Source organism: Thamnophis elegans, chromosome 10, assembly GCF_009769535.1.
Source record: "Thamnophis elegans isolate rThaEle1 chromosome 10, rThaEle1.pri, whole genome shotgun sequence".
Classification (NCBI taxonomy): domain Eukaryota; kingdom Metazoa; phylum Chordata; class Lepidosauria; order Squamata; family Colubridae; genus Thamnophis; species Thamnophis elegans.
In genome coordinates this window covers 5,125,833-5,144,136 of record NC_045550.1, presented here as the reverse complement: position 1 = coordinate 5,144,136, position 18,304 = coordinate 5,125,833, and the positions used below count along the sequence as shown (strand labels likewise).

Sequence of the window (18,304 nt, the reverse complement as noted above, 5' to 3'; positions counted from 1 at the left end):
GAGAATCATAATTAATTAAGTTACGGTCACTATGCATGATTTAACAGAAATATCTTCAGCACAAGTGAAGGTCTCCTGTGGAAATTCTATAATTCATTGCACAGCAAAATATCTTTACAGCAATATGTAAGGTAAAAATAGATTTCCGTGAATGTACATTATGGGGTGATACTAGTTTATCCACAATAGGTTATACTTGCATGTCTCAAAGTTTTTTAGGAGTACTAGCAGATTTCAGGATTGACGTATACATAGGCAATGACCCCTTGAAGAACACAAGAACGCAATCAGAAAAGAGGAACCAACTTCTTCCCTGGTCCAACACCTTAAAGCCACAGGACATAAAATTGACTTTAAAAAGACCAGAACTCTTGCCAAAGCTGAACATTTTAATAACAGAATAATCAGAGAAGCCATCGAGATAGAAACAACGCCCACACAGCATGAACAAACGAGATGATACCTCCCGCCTACCAGCCATTTGGAAACCCGCCCTTATTGACAAACGAGTCCCTAACATGAGGAATGACACCAGAGTATATAACACACACACACACACACAAAATCTCAGATTACATAAGGGGATTAGTAATAGCACTCTAACAACTCTATAATATTTCTATTTATTATTTATTTATTCTATTTATCTATAACTATTTCTACAAGACAAAGACTTTGGGTTTAATTATTTGCATGGCTTTGTCTATTCTGATTACTACTAAGAATTTTAATGCCAGTGGCCCCCAACTTTTTGGGCACCAGGGACCGGTCCCATGGAGAGAGTTTTTTCTGCAGACAGGAGGGTGTGTGGTTTTGTGTGCTGACTACACTCTGTGGATGGGACTTTGCTTGTTTACACAGCCCAGTTTCTGGCATGCTACAGACTGGTTCACAGACCAGGAGCTGGGGACTCCTGCTATAAGCCATTCAGAGTTGCTTCAAAACAAGATGGGTGGCAAATAAATATAATAAATAAAAATAGAAAGGTAGAAAGGGCAGGGTATGGTTTCAACAAGAGAAGCAGAAGAAATGGAGAAATGTTCTGAACAAGGGATATTATTATATCTCCTCGCTTTTGGACACTGAGTCTTCCTAAAGCGAATGTTCTTCTATAAGTATCCTACAGAGATAATTGAGGAGCACGAGAGAATTATGGAACAGGTCACTGAATCAGTAGTATGGTATTTCATTTATTTATTTATTATTTATTATTATTTATTATTAAAGAATTTTAAAAGAGCCGAGGTGGCGCAGTGGTTAGGGTGCAGTACTGCAGGCCACTTTAGCTGACTGTGATCTGCAGTTCAGCGGTTCAAATCTCACCGGCTCAAGGTCGACTCAGCCTTCCATCCTTCTGAGGTGGGTGAAATGAGGACCCGGACTGTGGGGGCAAGTTGCTGACTCAATTTGCTAAAAAATTATAAACCGCTTAGAGAGGGCTGAAAGCCCTATGAAGCGGTATATAAGTCTAATAAATAAATAAATAAATAAATTTATTTACTTATTTATGTGGCCAGCCATGTTTTCAACAGTGTATCTGAGCTTGATACAAAAAATGCCAACAGTTAAAACAATAATCCATGATGTCCCAAGTAAATGACATCTTCCATCCATAAAAAACATCATCAACAACAACAATAGGGCTAACCCACCATTTCAGTTGAACCTTTAGGAAACGGGGCTTCAGAACTTTACGAAAGGCGAATAAGGTCAGGATTCAGATCTCCAGAGGATGCTTTTCCACAAAGCAGGCATTGCCAGACAGCCAACATAGCTCCTGGATCCAACATGATCATGCTGTTCAATAGAGAGAAGTCACAACATGCCTCTGTGCTAGATCTGGTGCTTTGAGTAAAAACAATGGGATAAAGAAGGCGCCACAAATAGATCTGTCATTCTATTTATCCAGGTCAAAAACTGTCTATTTAATTATTTGCATGACTTTGCCTCTTCTGAATACTATTAAGAACAAGTGTACGAAAAGTCACAGAAGGACAAATCGTTGGCAATGTTCTTCCGTGTGGAAGTAAACTTATTTTCCAAAATAAGCTGGGCCAGCATTTCACCTAAAGAACACACACACACAAAAAGAGTCTTTGTCAGAATCTCAGTTAAGAGATCTCCTTTTGAGCTGCTTTAGAGGGCAACCCAGTTTCTTCCAAAGAAGCACATTTGCACTGGAGTGGGAACCTTGCCGTAAAGTTTTGATGATTGATTAGATGTCAAAACGTGAATCATCAGACTATGCACTAAACTGGGTGCTTGAACAATAGGCTCAGCATTTCAGCACTGAAAACTTTAATGGATGCTGGGAACAATATGTTCTTTTTGCAGCTGGCTAATGTGATGACTGCACTGGTAGCTTTCTGGAATTGGGCTGTGACCCCTTATGTTTGCCGTATTCAGGAATTGGATGACTAGAAGTAGGCAGAAATTTACTTACTTAATGGAATGGCTATTGATTTTCCACCTGTGTTGGTAGCATCCCTTGATGATAAAGCACAGCTTTGGTTTTGCATATTTATTCCACTAGAGTTGGACAACCACTATTTGAACAAGTAAATGAATCATAATCATAAATTTCAGACCCTCAATTAGCAATGTTCAGCCAAAGCTCGATAGCTGTAGCAGAGTCTAGTTTATTTGGAGAAGAGAGTAGCTATGTCATCAATGGGGTATGTGGAAATTAGTCTCTAGTTGAATGCGTAGGATGTAAAATTCAAATTTGGAAAGAGTATGTATACCAGTGTTTCTCAACCTTGGCAACTTGAAGACGTCTGGACTTCAACTCCCAGAATTCCCCAGCCAGCATGCTGGCTGGGGAATTCTGGGAGTTGAAGTCCAGACGTCTTCAAGTTGCCAAGGTTGAGAAACACTGATGTATACTCTTTAACATAGGGGGCCAGGATACACAGTTGCTTAACCCTGTTTTGTCAAGCCTTTTATCAACTCTTTTGGGTACTTGTTTCTTGGTAGGATGTGAAGAGTGAGTAATTCAAGTAATTGGTAAATGTCACCATTGGGGTAAAGAATTAATTCATGATCAATTCTGCCAATTGGGATACTGACATGTAATCCATGTTCTCTGGGCCCCAGAAAGTGAATTTTCCCAGTTTTTCAGGTGTGCATGATAGATTTGCTGAATGGAAGGAAAATAAGTAAAAGATAAGAGATAAGATAATCTTATAAATAATATTATCATATCCTATCCCATCCATCCACCCCCCCAACCCCATCCCATTCCTTCCCATTTACAGGAAAGGAAATACCCATATCTGCTGTAGATATTACTGTATAAGACACTGAATGAACAGAATCTTGAGAGTTAAACAATTAAACTATTATTACGCTACCAATATGAGCCTCAGTCAGTGACGCTGTAATCAAATAGGCTAGGATTGAGAGAACAGTAATTGCCAACATAGTTAAGGTTAGATCTCAACCAGCCTATCATAATAAAGAGTAAGTGTCAGGAAATCTTCTTTCAAGAGAAAGCTGTTTCTGACTCAATCATTCTGTCATTTTATTCAATACAAAAATAGGTTAATTTGAGCTGTTGCTCCCGCTGTTATTCTGGTATTATTTAAGTAGACTCATATCTGAAATTCTGATCATCCTTGACATTATCGCTTCCTCATTTTTTCTACATGCTTTCTAAGATTTTGTTTCAGTGTGCAAAGGACAAAACAATTAAGGCAACTGCTTAATAGCCTTGCTTAGAAAATACCAGCATGGCTGTAGTCTCATTTTAAATGCCTCTCCTGTATAATGAATTCATTTTATTTTCATAAATATAGAGTAGACACATTAGTATTCTGAAATCTATTTAGCATCCAAAGAAAAGGATGGGCATATTCATATCATCAAGAGACACTAGTTACGCACACTAAATCTTCATACTGCAAATCCTATTTATCCAGTAGGGCCTTTATGTCCGCTATCCAGGAATTTAAACCTAGAGTTAAAATGTGAGTGATAGCACTAATAAGATTAAAAGTCTTGCAGTTAGGAATCATGGTACTATAATCTTGGTATCAGCCAAAGATTTATGTACAGTTTTTTTCCCCCTGTACAGACAATGGATAAAAAAGTAGAACAAAGCAAAGAGAGAAGCTTAGCTTCAATAACATTTAGCTGGGTTTTTCAAATAACACTGCAGATAAAATATTTATAGAATAAATTCACTCCTGCTCCTTCAAGCTTAGTGTAGCACGTAGTGCTGTCTGAAGACCTTAAGTAGAGCTCGGGAATTTTTCAGATATCATCACATAATTATGCATGGTGGAGGGAACCAAAATATTATGATAAGGATACTATCCATTCAATCGTGTCTGATTCCCAGCAATCCTATAGATTAGGTCTCCCCACATTTCATAATATTTTTACAGCTTCTTTTGGTTGCTTTATGCCCTGGCTGGTTATTAATATAATGTATTATATCATATACCACATATCTTATCCAATGGTGGGTTACAAAAAATTTTGGAACCTACTCTGTGGGTGTGGCCTCCTTTGTGGGAGTGGCTTGCCGCCCATGTGACCTGGTGGGAGTGGCTTGCCGGCCATGTGTTTTCTTTCTTTCTTTCTTCTTTCTTTCTTTTTCTTTCTTCTTCTTTCTTTCTTCTTTCTTTCTTTCTTTCTTTCTCTCTCTCTCTCTCTCTCTTTCCTTCCTTTTGTCTCTCTGTCCCTTTTTTCTTTTTTTCTTTCATCTCTCACTTTTTTCTTTCTTTTTTATTTATTTCTTCCTTTCTTTCTCTTTCTTTCTCTCTGTGTCAGTCTGTCTGTCTCTCTCTCTCTCTCTCTCTCTGTGTGTGTGTGGCAGTTGTGGGTTTCAAAATTTTTTTGAACCACTTCTGTAGGTGTGGCCTGCTTTCCGGGTCCACTGGTGGAACCTCTTCTAACCGGTTCGGTAGATTTGATGAACTGGTTCTACTGAATAGGTGTGAACTGGTAGGAACCCACCTCTGATCTTATCTTATCATATCATTATGCCAAAAATATAGCATTTCAGGATTCTTTCCCAAGATGTTGAGGTACTGCATTTTTAAAATAATTTTCAAAGACTTCATGAGAGAAGAGTGGTAAGGGATATTGTATCTGTGGATGCAACATCACCAAACTCTCCATTAATATGGAGAGTCACACCTATCCTCCGCGAGCTGCACTGGCTTCCCATTGGTCTCCGGACATGCTTCAAAGTGCTACTTTTAAAGCCCTACATGGTATCGGACCTGGCTACTTGAGAGACCGCCTCCTGCCATTTACCTCCCTGAGGCCTATAAGATCGCACAGATTAGGCCTTCTCCGGATTCCATCTGCCGGTCAATGTCGGCTGGCGACCCCCCGGCGGAGGGCCTTCTCTGTTGCTGCTCCGGCCCTATGGAACGATCTCCCCTTGGAGATCCGGACCCTTACTACCCTTCCGGCCTTCTGCAAAGCGACCAAGACCTGGCTGTTCCGGCAGGCCTGGGGCTGTTGAATTTGTCCAGCCCCATCCTAAGTTGTGAATGTTGTGTTCTTTTAATGTTGTCTTGTTTTTGTATGTCCTTCCCTTCCTCTTTTTTACTTGTAAGCCGCCCTGAGTCTCTTCATGGTATTGGACCTGGGTACTTGAGAGACTGCCTTCTGCCAATTACCTCCCACAGACCCGTTAGATCGCACAGGGTCAGCCTCCTCCGGGTTCTGTCTACCAGCCAATGCCATCTGTTGCAGCTCCGGCCCTTTGGAATGAACTCCCCGCGGAGATCCGGACCCTCACCTCTCTCCAGGCCTTCCGGAAAGCCGTCAAAACCTGGCTGTGCCGGCAGGCCTGGGGTTGATGAGTTCCCCTCCCCTCTCGACCTGTGTGGCTGTGTGATTCTTGTGTATTTTAATTATATGTATTGTGTTTGTATCCCCTTTCCCCTTTTGAGTTGTTCGCTGCCCTGAGTCCCTCCCGGAGAAGGGCGGCATAAAAATAAATTAAATCTTAATCTTAATCTTAATCTTTGAGAGTGGGCGGCATACAAATTAAATAAATAAATAAATAAATAAATAAATAAATAAATAAATAAATAAATAAATATATGCCTATGAATTATCCTGCTGAAAGAAATTCTCAATAAATATCGTGGGGCGAGGTGCACATATACATGTTCACAGTGAATGAATGACTGCAGCTGTGAATTTGAATGCACTTTCCTTAATTTAATAAGCTTTCAAAAGCTAGCATTTTGTGATTTAAAATTGTTTCCACAACCTAAGGGTAGGAAACGGGAAGAAATGAAATAGTAATTGGGAATCTTTCTCGACACGAAGTCCTCCTGCTATGTTGGATTTCAACTTCCAGTTGAGTAAGGCTTATGTGCACAAGATCAAGGAGAAAGAAACATTAGGGAAAAAAAATTGTCAGTCTGCAGAAATCAGCAGTGTCCGCCACAAGGTGAAATAACTCTCAAATGACAGTATGATGTGTGATGACATCATACAAATACCACCATTATGCACTTCCATCTTGCTGTCTGAAATATCTATGCGAATTTGTTCAATGTCATTGTTATTCACCTTTAGTGATTTGTCTTTCCCCCTTTGCCCACCCCCCCTACACCCATGAACTCCTTAATTTATAAAATGTCAATGAAATGTCACATAGGCTCAGGCAAGCTGTAATCAAATAAAAGGCATCTTTAGGTTACCAGCCGAGCCGTACAATTTATTTCTCGGTTTCACACAGCTACAGAGAACAAGTAACCTACTGTGGATTTATGTAGCCAATTACCTTACTAACCCCGGCCCCAGTTCCTCAACAAGACAACTCAACCATATAGTGATTATCCCCTCATTTTTAAAAACGTAACATTCCTATTATGCAAGGCTTTCTAATTAGTTAATGGAAATAAATTTAAGAATGCAGATTAATTAAGCTGCCATTCATATGGATGTTAGAATTACAATAGCATTAAAAAAAACATTTCCTCCTCAACCTGGCTCTTAGAAGTTTGTTTCTTCACTATATGTGTTTCTACAGAAATCTTTCACAGCAATCTTTCACCATAACAACATACGACCTGTGCTGAATCAAGCCAAGGATCCATTCAGTTCAACATACAGTATAGCAATAGCAATAGCAATAGCAGTTAGACTTATATACCGCTTCATAGGGCTTTCAGCCCTCTCTAAGCGGTTTACAGAGTCAGCATATTGCCCCCAACAATCCTGGTCCTCATTTTACCCACCTCGGAAGGATGGAAGGCTGAGTCAACCTTGAGCCGGTGAGATTTGAACCGCCGAACTGCAGCTTAGCAGTCAGGTGAAGTGGCTGCAGTACTGCACTCTAACCACTGTGCCACCTTGGCTCCTCACTGTATACTCACAGTGGCCCACAAACTCTGCCCACAAACTTGCATTCTTCTTCAGCTTTGTGTTTCAATGACTAGTGTAAGCAATGCTATTCCTTCTTGGCTGGATGTAATTTATAGGTATCATGATTAATGGCCTTAGTTAGCTTTATTTATCATACTTGTTTAAATTCCCAAAAATAGATCTTGATCATTTGAAGTCAGTCAGGATTCTCTCTAATTGATATATAAACCTGTACTGTATTTGAATATAAAATCATGGTCCTTAAGCACTGCAAATGTACCTTATTCAGATCACACTAAAGACTAGTTTTCCATTTTTAAAGGTCTGCATCTTTGTTTTATTGGCATAAACACTTTTACAACTAATTAATCCTTGATCTCTATCCCTCTTTAACTTTGTGGCCCACAGCGGTTCCACCACAATACCGCGAAGCCCTTATCCGCGGAGACATAAGCGCGAGTGCTAATCCGTGCCGTCCGAATCGCTAAAGCAAATGCGACCTTACCGCACTGACATAAGGGCGGAGGGCAAATCCGTGCCTTCCGAAGCACTCAGCCTAACCTAACCCTAAACCTAACCTAACCCTAACCCTAACCCTAATCTTAACCCTAACCCTAACCCTAAAGCAAACCCCTAAACCTAATCCTAACACTTACCTTAATTTAAATCGGCTTTCTGCCGCCGCGCTGTTTTAAAGCACCCTTCTGTCGCCGCGCTGTTGTCGCGGCGGTGATGACATGCGGTGATGACATCGCAGCTTTAGTGACGTGGTTTTATCACTGCTATTTTGACGAGCGCGGTTTTGTCGTGCCACGGCCCACAGCACCATTTCCTAGCCCTACACGGCCTAGGACCTGGATATCTAAGAGACCGCCTCCTGCCACATACCTCCCAACGGCCAATAAGATCTCACAGGTTGGGCCTTCTCCGGGTGCCATCGACGCGGCTGGCGGCCCCTCGGGGGAGGGCCTTCTCTGTAGCTGCTCCGGCCCTGTGGAACGATCTACCCGTAGAGATCCGGACCCTTCCCACTCTCTCAGCCTTCCGAAAAGCCACTAAAACCTGGCTATTCCGGCAGGCCTGGGGCTGTTGACCCCATGAATGAGGTCCAGCCCCACCTAGACTGAATGTATGGTGTGTTGTTTTTAAATTTGTTTCTCTTTTCTATTTTTAACTCTCATCTTTTATCTTGTTTTTGTAAGCCACCCAGAGTCCTACAGGATTGGGCGGCATATAAATTTATTAAATTACTAAATTACTAATTCTTATTTCTCTGCACTATCACTAGTCTCTTTGAAACCTCTGTAAATATATCTTCCTTTTGTTCTTTGTTTATATCAAGATGTATTTTCTCCCCCACATTATTGAAATGGGTTTGAGAAGTTCAAGTGTCTTAATATTAAACTACCTATCAACATCAAAAGGAATTCCAATTATAATGATGCATAGTGTTATGAATATTTCTGAATGTCGAAAAACAAAACAAAAATTCCCTTTGGCCTAAACCGTAGTAAGAAAGACCATGCAATAAGTTGTTAAGTCCTAGAAAATGACTTTCATTGCTTGCTAGTTATTATTAACTAGCTCTTATTCTAATAATGTAAGACTAAAGGTTATTAGGATTAAATGGTGCTACCAAGCTGTGAATTAGGTTTATTAAATTAAAACAACAGATGATTCTGTGTGACATATCATCTCACACAGATATCTCATTTAAATAGACAGGAGAAACAGCAGAATAGGTACAGTATACCAATCACTAAATGTTTTTTGAGATGAAGATAAAACAAACTGAGAGGAAAATCTAGAAATAGTTATAACTGTCTACTTCACAAAATACTAAATACATTGAGCTAGCCACTTAATTGGTTATGTATCACTTGGCGATATCGCAATGACACTAAAAATATTCACCCTGAAGCAAATGAAAAACAATTATGCTTAATTCCAACCTTGCTTTTCTAAATATATTCACAATGCAAACTTACAGTAAATTACACCATGATAAACTCAGAATGATTTAGTGAGCAAACTCCAGTGTTCCCAATTGCTGGCTATATAAAATAATAGATTTATGAACTGAATCCAGGATATAAAAAACACCAATTAAAGATTTCCCAACAGATTTGTTACTTTTCCCTGCATTATTAAATATGCTTGATCTTATTGAGTTTCTCAAAGAAACATGTTTCCCTAGATTAGTAAACATCTTACATACTATGTGAACAGTTACATCTATGTGTTGACATTTAGATTTCTCAGAAAATAGGTTGATTAACTTAACCAATACAAATTTCATTCCTAGCTTCTCTTTTGGGGTACATTCAAATAATATTTTTTAGACTAATGTCAACACTCAGATTATTTGTTCCCTGAGTCTGCTAAATGGTAGCAACCCACCAATAGCATCCATACAAAACCATGATGGTGTCAATGTAACAACACACACCTACAATGATATCATGATGTCAATGACATAATTGTGGTTTTTTTGCATCACAACATTTGACATATGAATATCATCACTTTGGTGATGACATTCAGTTTATGCTTTATATTTAAACATGCTTAATATTCCTAATTCATATTATTACAGTTGATGTTCATATATAATTCAATACTGGCATACTTGAGCGTCTCTCAAAAACTTTTGAATAATGCAGCAAGGAAAGACAATTGCTATCACAGAGAACAAAGAGACAGGGATATTTATAGAGAAGAATAGAGATGCAGAGAAATGCAAGTAATGGATGAAACAGATGAAAGAACAAAGAGTAGGACAGAATTCCTGAAGGGATAAATGTATACCATAAAAATATATGATGATCAAGTGAACTCTGTGGTTATTCCAAAATCACAGAAGGTACCAGGAGGCAAGAGAATCAGAGATTCTTAAATACTTGTTTAATAGAATTTTTTTAGTCTTTATAGGTGGCTACCCATCTAAGTACTGGCAATACCCTTATCTCAATTTCTTACACAATCTAGACCAGTGTTTCTCAACCTTGGCAACTTGAAGATGTCCGGACTTCAACTCCCAGAATTCCCCAGCCAGCTATTTTGGGAAGCCCTGTGCTATTCTGTCTTTAGTAATAGCAATAGCAGTTAGACTTATATACCGCTTCATAGGGCTTTCAGCCCTCTCTAAGCGGTTTACAGAGTCAGCATATCGCCCCCACAGTCTGCGACCGCATTCACTGGCTGGGGAATTCTGGGAGTTGAAGTCCGGACATCTTCAAGTTGCCAAGGTTGAGAAACAATGATCTAGACTAAGCACTTGTGATTATATCTTATGCCCATCATCTCAAATATTTTGCCTTACCTGAGTCCAGAGCATGTACTCAAAATTACTGCAGATTCAGCATATTCTTGTACATGGCCATGATAGAAGCAATGATTCTAATGAGACAGAGAAAAAACGATCAATTCCAATATTCCATGTATAAACTTATTTATTTATTTATTTATTTATTTATTTATTTATTTATTTATTAGACTTATATACCGCTTCATAGGGCTTTCAGCCCTCTCTAAGCGGTTTACAAATTTTTAGCAAATTGAGTCAGCAAATCACCCTGTTGGGGGGGGGGGCAAGACCCCTGTCTTCTCCGGGCAAGAAGGAGTAGCAATAGCAGTTAGACTTATATACCGCTTCATAGGGCTTTCAGCCCTCTCTAAGCGGTTTACAGAGTCAGCATATTGCCCCCAACAATCCGGGTCCTCATTTCACCCACCTCGGAAGGATGGAAGGCTGAGTCAACCTTGAGCCGGTGAGATTTGAACCGCTGAGCTGCAGATCACAGTCAGCTAAGGTGGCCTGCAGTACTGCACCCTAACCACTGCGCCACCTCGGCTCTTTGATAGATGTATGTTGATGTTACTATAGATGTATGATGTGTTCTGTTCTTTATTATTATTATTATTATAAATATCTGTTCTGAATTCCAGTGATTGAGGGAATAATCATGCTGAAAGCATCTTTCTGCCTAGTTCGAAACAAGGCATGAAAATTTTCAGGGATTCATGCCTGATTTACACGAACTCAGGGCAATATTATGCGCTATCTCCTTCAACAAGACAAAGATCAGACAAGTATTTAAAGCAATTCTCCTGGACACGCCTGCTTTTCTTTTTATATTATTATCAGAAAACTATGATGAGAACAGTTTTTAAAATTAAACAGCAGAGCAAATTACACTGTCATTCACCTTTAGGCGCTTGGCGTACAGATCTATTTTAAATTATGCAGATCCATAAGACATAATTAAGCATACCACACAATGCAATAAAACCATTTCCTATTTTACAGCTCCACCAAGAAATTGATCATGAGAAATAAGAGTGGAGAGAAAAGAGAAAGAATATTTTATCATCCTGTGCTGACTTGGAAGCAGCTTGTTATTAAGAACAGGAATGAAAAGGATTTCTATTTTCAAAAGGCCACTCCTGTTTCACTTTGTGGCAGGTTATTGTATTTCTTTTTAATAAATCCAGATGCTTACCAAAAGAACCATAATAGAAGATACATAGTCAATAAAGTTGAGAATTTGCCTGGAATTCAAGGTTAATGCCATTGCTGATGAAATGTAACATCTTCTTTCAAGTTATGGATCTGGTTATAAAACCAGGTTTGTGTCATAAGCAGCATTTCCAGCTCCTTCGAATGCCACTTAAAAAAAAACTTTCTTCCCCCCATCCTTTGTGAAAGGTTGTTATCTTATTAATGCACAGAAAGTTATCTCTCATATTTCTGCATAACAATCATCTCACCAACCTTTATTTCTTGGTTCATTCACATTGAAGCTGCATTAATTAACCTTTCAGTATCAGGGCATGATTTTCAATTACATAATCTCAGACAGCAGCCTTCTAAAGACTACCCTGATTTGTTAGAGAAAGTAATCATATGAAACGATCACCGTCGATTTCTAATAGTTCAGGTGTATCAATTTTTGGCAAATTTGATCACCGTATAAAGAAAATATTAGCTTAGCAAAAAAGCTTCCTTTTAAACGAAGACATGTAAGAAATGACAAGTATTCTAGACAGTGGTGGGTTTCAATTTTTTTTAGAACGCCTTTTGTAGGTGTGGCCTGCTTTGTGGGAGTGGCCTACCGGATATGTGACCTGGTGGGAATGGCTTGCCAGCCATGTGACCGAGTGGGAGTGGCTTGGCAGTCATGTGACTGGATGGGCGTGGTCAACTTGTAAAATGTGGTAAAACTCACTTAACAACGCTTTTGCTTAGCAACTAAAATGTTGGCTCAGAAACTCTGGCATTTGAAGCACACAAGTCTTAAAGCTGTCAAGTTACAAGACCTTTGCACCCCTAACCCTTTAGAAAAAAAACCCCAGGGGTGTTCAAAATTGAAAGCTTTAAGACTTGTGGACTTCAGCTCCCAGAATTCTTCCTCCAGTCATGTTGGCTCAGGAACTCTGGCATTGAAGCGTGCAAGTCTTAAAGCTGTCAAGTTACAAGACCCTTGCACCCCTAACCCTTTAGAAAAAAAACCCCAGGGGTGTTCAAACTTGACAGCTTTAAGACTTTAAGATTTAGATAGGACTCTTAGAGGTGGGTGGGGCGATTGGTGAGCCAGCCAATCAGTGAACGGCGGGCGGGGCTAGCGTGGTGCAGATGGGTGGGGGGAGGGAGCTGGAACCAGTTCTAAATGGCACCATAGATTTGTGGAAGCCTTCCATCCTTCCGAGGTGGGTAAAATGAGGACCCGGATTGTTGGGGGCGATATGCTGACTCTGTAAACCTCTTAGAGAGGGCTGAAAGCCCTTTGAAGCGGTATATAAGTCTAACTGCTATTGCTATTGCTAAAGACAGAATAGCACAGGGCTTCCCAAAATAGCTGGCTGGGGAATTCTGGGAGTTGAAGTCCTCCCATCTTAAAGTCGCCAAGGTTGGGAAACCCTTGGATAGCAGGAAGCAGAGCATTCCAAACCTTAAAGGATTCAGTCTTTGCTTATTAGCCCACATCTACTCCCATCCTTATATCAGGATATGTTTCAAAACATTTATTTTCCATCATGGCCAACCTGAGATTCTGTGGTAAACTACCATTGAACTGATGCATATTGCAGAGCACATCCCATATCAATATCTTTAGTTTTCTTTCCAATTCAAGTGTGGCCTTCCTTAAGTGAAGGGGTAGCTAGTAAGTCCTCTTTGCAAAAAGATGTTATTGAGAGAAGATCCCATAGATATGCAGAAACTGAATCAGGAAGGGATTTAAAGGTGATGGATATCACTTCAAATTGCACTCAGAAGCTGAGTGGTAATTCATGGAAGAAAGCCTTTTAATCCCATTAACTACATATTTTGGCTCAGAATGCCAATTGCAGGGGAATGCAGCTCAAAATTTATTTTGAATTTGGAACAGTTTCCCTTTGCCAGCTGCATGTTCATTCCGAGAAAAAAAAATAGTGTTGGAAAAATGAGTTATTTGCATTTCCCCCACTCAAAATACCGAGAATGAAAAAAAAAAAGAGTATTTCCCATCATTTTGTCAAGTTACATCCTTAGAATATTGTTTCTTGTTTCACCTTAAAATAGGGAGCAAACTGCAGGGAAATCTCTGAAAGAACCTTTAATGAAACTGTTGATTAGTTACACATTCCAAAATAGCTCATACCGACAACCTCAATATAAGACAAAAGTCATTCTGGAACTTCATGTATTATTATCTACATAGTTATTATGAAAAGCACTGAACTCAATAGCTCTCTCTAACATATAATGTCAATGTTGCAAATTCAGTTTGAATTAATCAAAAGACAAATACGGTCTAATAATTAAGTTTATCTACTGCTTTAATTAAGAAACCTTTTTTATAGCTAGAAAAAATAACGTCATTACAGTCTTATATTTTTATTGAAAAGAATGCTTTGTGAAGATATTTGTTAATATTTTAATAAATAACAGGCAAAGCTTGAATTCTTTCATCAACTCTTCTTCCAAAGCCTCATCCATAATGTATTTTCAGGGGCTGATCCCATGAAAATGAAAAAGAAATAAAAAGGCTCTCTAGCTCCTGTATTGAAGAAAGCCAGGAAGTCTTTATAATCTTTTTTTTTGGGGGGGGGGGAGAGCTTCCTTATCTCAAAATCTGGTTCTTATGCTACATATTTGCAACAGGAGATGCTTTCAACTTGTTTAAAACCTCTAACAGGCACATTTTCAAAGAGCATTAAGTGCACAAATCTTATTGTTATTTAAATATATTATATATCATGGTTCGATTGGAGCACGTCCTTCCATAGATGTGAATTTTGAACAAAAGGATGAGTACAGTACAGCAGCCAAAATCTAAAATCAAATATAGGCTACTCACTTTATTTGCATGGTTCCCATTTTTTCCCTTTAACTATAAAGTATGATACATTGACTTCCAACCACAGGAATTCACAAAGCTTACCGTATAATTACGCGTGACAATAGTGGTAGTACCATCTTCCAAATAATGCATTTCTGTTATGTTGCCAGCAAAGAGACCACTGGGGGGAAAAATTAAAAGGAAATCTTAGACAACATTTCTGCAGCAAATAATTTTCATTTAATTTACACTTTTCAAAAATAAATGGAAATAAGAGGAAGTTCAATTCAGGAACAAAAATAGATATAACATTTGGATAAAGTCTGTAAACAAAGAACAGGACAATTCCACAGTTGGTCTTTATTCCTGAAAATTAACAAGTGTTCCAGCAAAGATAAATCAGTACTTTTGATAGAATAATTTGTATTGTGTCCAAACTCCAAATGCATTTTAAAGCAAGATCTTTCATTCATGTCTTTCCATAATTAGATACTTCAAATCAATTGCGTTGAGCTCAGAGGTGGGTTCCTACCAGTTCGCCCCTATTTGGTAGAACCGGTTCGTCAAATCTACCGAACCGGTTAGAAGAGGTTCCACCAGTGGACCCGGAAAGCAGGCCATACCTACAGAATTTTGAAACCCACCACTAGTCCTTGGATATGATTATTCTACACTATCATGCTGATATTTATAAAACTCAGTGCCTCTGTGAAAGGTAAGGATGACTACTGCGTTTGTGGTGCAATCAGAACATTGCGTGTGTTGAAGTTGTTTTAACGCAAACCAAAGATGCCTTTTAAAAAACAAGTTCACATCCTATTCTTATGCATGCCAGTGCTGTGTGTGAGGTAATTTAAGGTGGTTCTGACAAGTGTCGTCGGCATCTTCATATCCGGTCACATGGGCGGCAAGCCACTCCCATCTGGTCACATGGGCAAGCCACTCCCACAAAGGAGGCCACACCCACAGAGAAGGTTCGAACAATTTTTGAAACCCACCACTGGTTGAGCTATTATGGAAAAAAGTTGATTATACGTCATGTAAAATTAGTTCAAATATAAATTATCTGGAATTGTCTCAGAGGGCTTACAAGTGACATTTAACACTCTGTTCTCCACCACTTTCTGTTTAAATCAGGTCCTTTTCCTGATTTTTATTGGCAAAGTTTTAAAAAGTGGTTTGCCATTGCCTTCTTCTTAGGAGTAAGAGAAAGTGAGTGCCCTAAGGTCATCCAGCTGGCTTTGTGTCTAAGGCAGGACTACAACTCACTGTCCCCTTTTTAGCCTAATGCCTTAACCAAACTGGCTTTCTTAGCAATTCCTATTTTAAAATATTCTACTGGAAGATGATGCATGGATTTTATAGACATATATAGTTCTTTCTTAAAGAATCACTGAAGTAAGATTTGGTTATAATATTGGAGTATTGGTTACAGGAAGGGGAAGACTGAAGACTTAGTGAATTTATACCGTTTGCAACATTCAAGAATCATGCTTTGATACTGAGAATCAGAGGTGGGTTCCTACCAGTTCGCACCTATTCGGTAGAACCGGTTCGTCAAATCTACCGAACCGGTTAGAAGAGGTTCCACCAGTGGACCCAGAAAGCAGGCCACACCTACAGAAGAGGTTCCAAAAATTTTTGAAACCCACCACTGGCAAGAATCTTGTAACTTGACAGCTTTAAGACTTGCATGATTCAATGCCAGAGTTTCTGAATAGCTACTTGGACTGACCTGAGTACTAATTCATAATTTCATATCTGGTCACATGGGCGGCAAGCCACTCCCATCCGGTCACATGGGTGGCAAGCCACTCCCACAAAGGAGACCACACCCACAGAGTAGGTTCCAACAATTTTTGAAACCCACCACTGGTGAGAATACTATTGTTCCACCTATCTCTTTCTAAAGTGTTTAGTTCATTCTTAGTAGGTTTTATGGCACTAAAAGTGAAGTCTAGAATGCCCTGGGGAATTTCTGTGTTAAATGACTGGAGTTCCTCCCCCAAACCCGATCTTACATGGAATGTTGAGACGAAAAGTTCTCCCAACATGTCACCTCCCAAGTACCCTTCGTAGTTTGTTCCCTGATTTATCATATAGTTCTGGAGATGGGAAAGAAGGGGGAATGACTCAAGAGGGAATAGTCCTATATGCTTATGTCCAATGTTCAGATACATTTTTTAAAATTAATTTGGCTTTTTAAGCATAAAATACGTCTTGCTCTTTGGTGTTAGTTTTTGAGATTCAGATCTAAATGTATTGCAAACAGAATGTTCTGGAAGAGATTAGATTAGAAAGATTTCCTATGGCTGTGTAATATCTTACTATGTCCTGGTTTCTTTGTAGAAAGAATCCATTTATCTAACCAGATCACTCAACCCATGCTAATGTTTCTCTCAAGAGGCACCAAGAAAAAGTTTTAGTACTTAGTCCTTGGGAAACATATCCCAATAGCAAACACCTGGACCATTTGGCTTACGAACAGTCACCGGTATGAGCAAACCAGGAAAATGACTCTCTCAGAGCTGTTGGTGCAATCCTGAAAATGTCATGGATTTTTCATTTTTGGCATGTATTTAATGCTAAAGTCATCCCTATTTATTTCAAATCTCTCTCTCTCTCTCTCTCTCTCTCTCTCTCTCTCTCTCCTCACCTCCCCTTTTTATAGCAAAATCTTTGGAACTGAGTGAAATCATTTCTATCATTGTTTTTTTTTTTTTGTTTCAGATTTTTGGCAACCTTTAACCAAGTTACTTGCAAGCCGGTGTCATTTCTGTACTGTTTCTACTTCGATTATTCCAGAAAGTGAGCTGCAGTTTGAGTTTTTAAAATTTATTTTGCATGAATTAATTACTTCCACTTTAGAATTGCCTATTAAGTCTGCCAAGTAAAATAATTGGAATATCTCTTATTGCCTAATTCCCTAAAGAACCTATGTGAACACTTTGATCCAGGTAACATTTATTTCTCTGTTTTTTTATAAGGGTGGGAGAGAAGAGAGAGGGGGGAGGGAGGGGAGAGGGAAAGGGAGAGAGGGAGAGGTGTAGTAGCAAAGGTGCTGGCATAGAAAGCAGGAGAGAATGAAAGAGTCGAGGTGGCGCAGTGGTTAGAGTGCAGTACTGCAGCCTACTTCAGCTGACTGCTAGTTCGGCAGTTTGGCTGTTCAAATCTCACCGGCTCAGGGTTGACTGAGCCTTCCATCCTTCCGAGGTGGGTAAAATGAGGACCCGGATTGTTGGGGGCAATATGCTGACTCTGTAAACCGCTTAGAGAGGGCTGAAAGCCCTATGAAGCGGTATATAAGTCTAACTGCTATTGCTATTGCTATAATGGGCTCCAGATCTCCCTTAGGCTAGAAAATCAAAATTGTTGTTCTGCGGAAAATAGGACACTGGAATATTAGATACAGTATGTCCGCCATCTTGAGTTTACAAAACATATATACATATAGGCACGCTAAAAATCTAATAATAATAATTCTTGTTTGAACGGTTAGCAGGTAGATTCAAGAGACATTTAAAAAACAACAGCCCCAAAGTATGATTCTGGATTCAAATCACCCTTAAGCAAAACATGGGGCATAAATTAAAAAATATATACCGATTAAGTTGCCACTGCAAAAATAGGAAAGAGATTCA

General features: G+C 39.2%; 1 protein-coding gene across 1 annotated transcript in view; it reads right to left on the bottom strand.

The window, feature by feature from the left end:
* The window catches only part of ADAM12 (ADAM metallopeptidase domain 12), a 159,407-nt gene extending 144,569 nt beyond the window's left edge, over positions 1–14,838 (bottom strand). The window contains 2 exon segments of the mRNA XM_032224824.1: positions 10,664–10,740; positions 14,766–14,838. Of these exon segments, the coding sequence (XP_032080715.1) occupies positions 10,664–10,740; positions 14,766–14,816 (128 nt within the window). The 5' untranslated portion in view covers positions 14,817–14,838.
* Between the last annotated feature and the right edge of the window lie 3,466 nt (positions 14,839–18,304).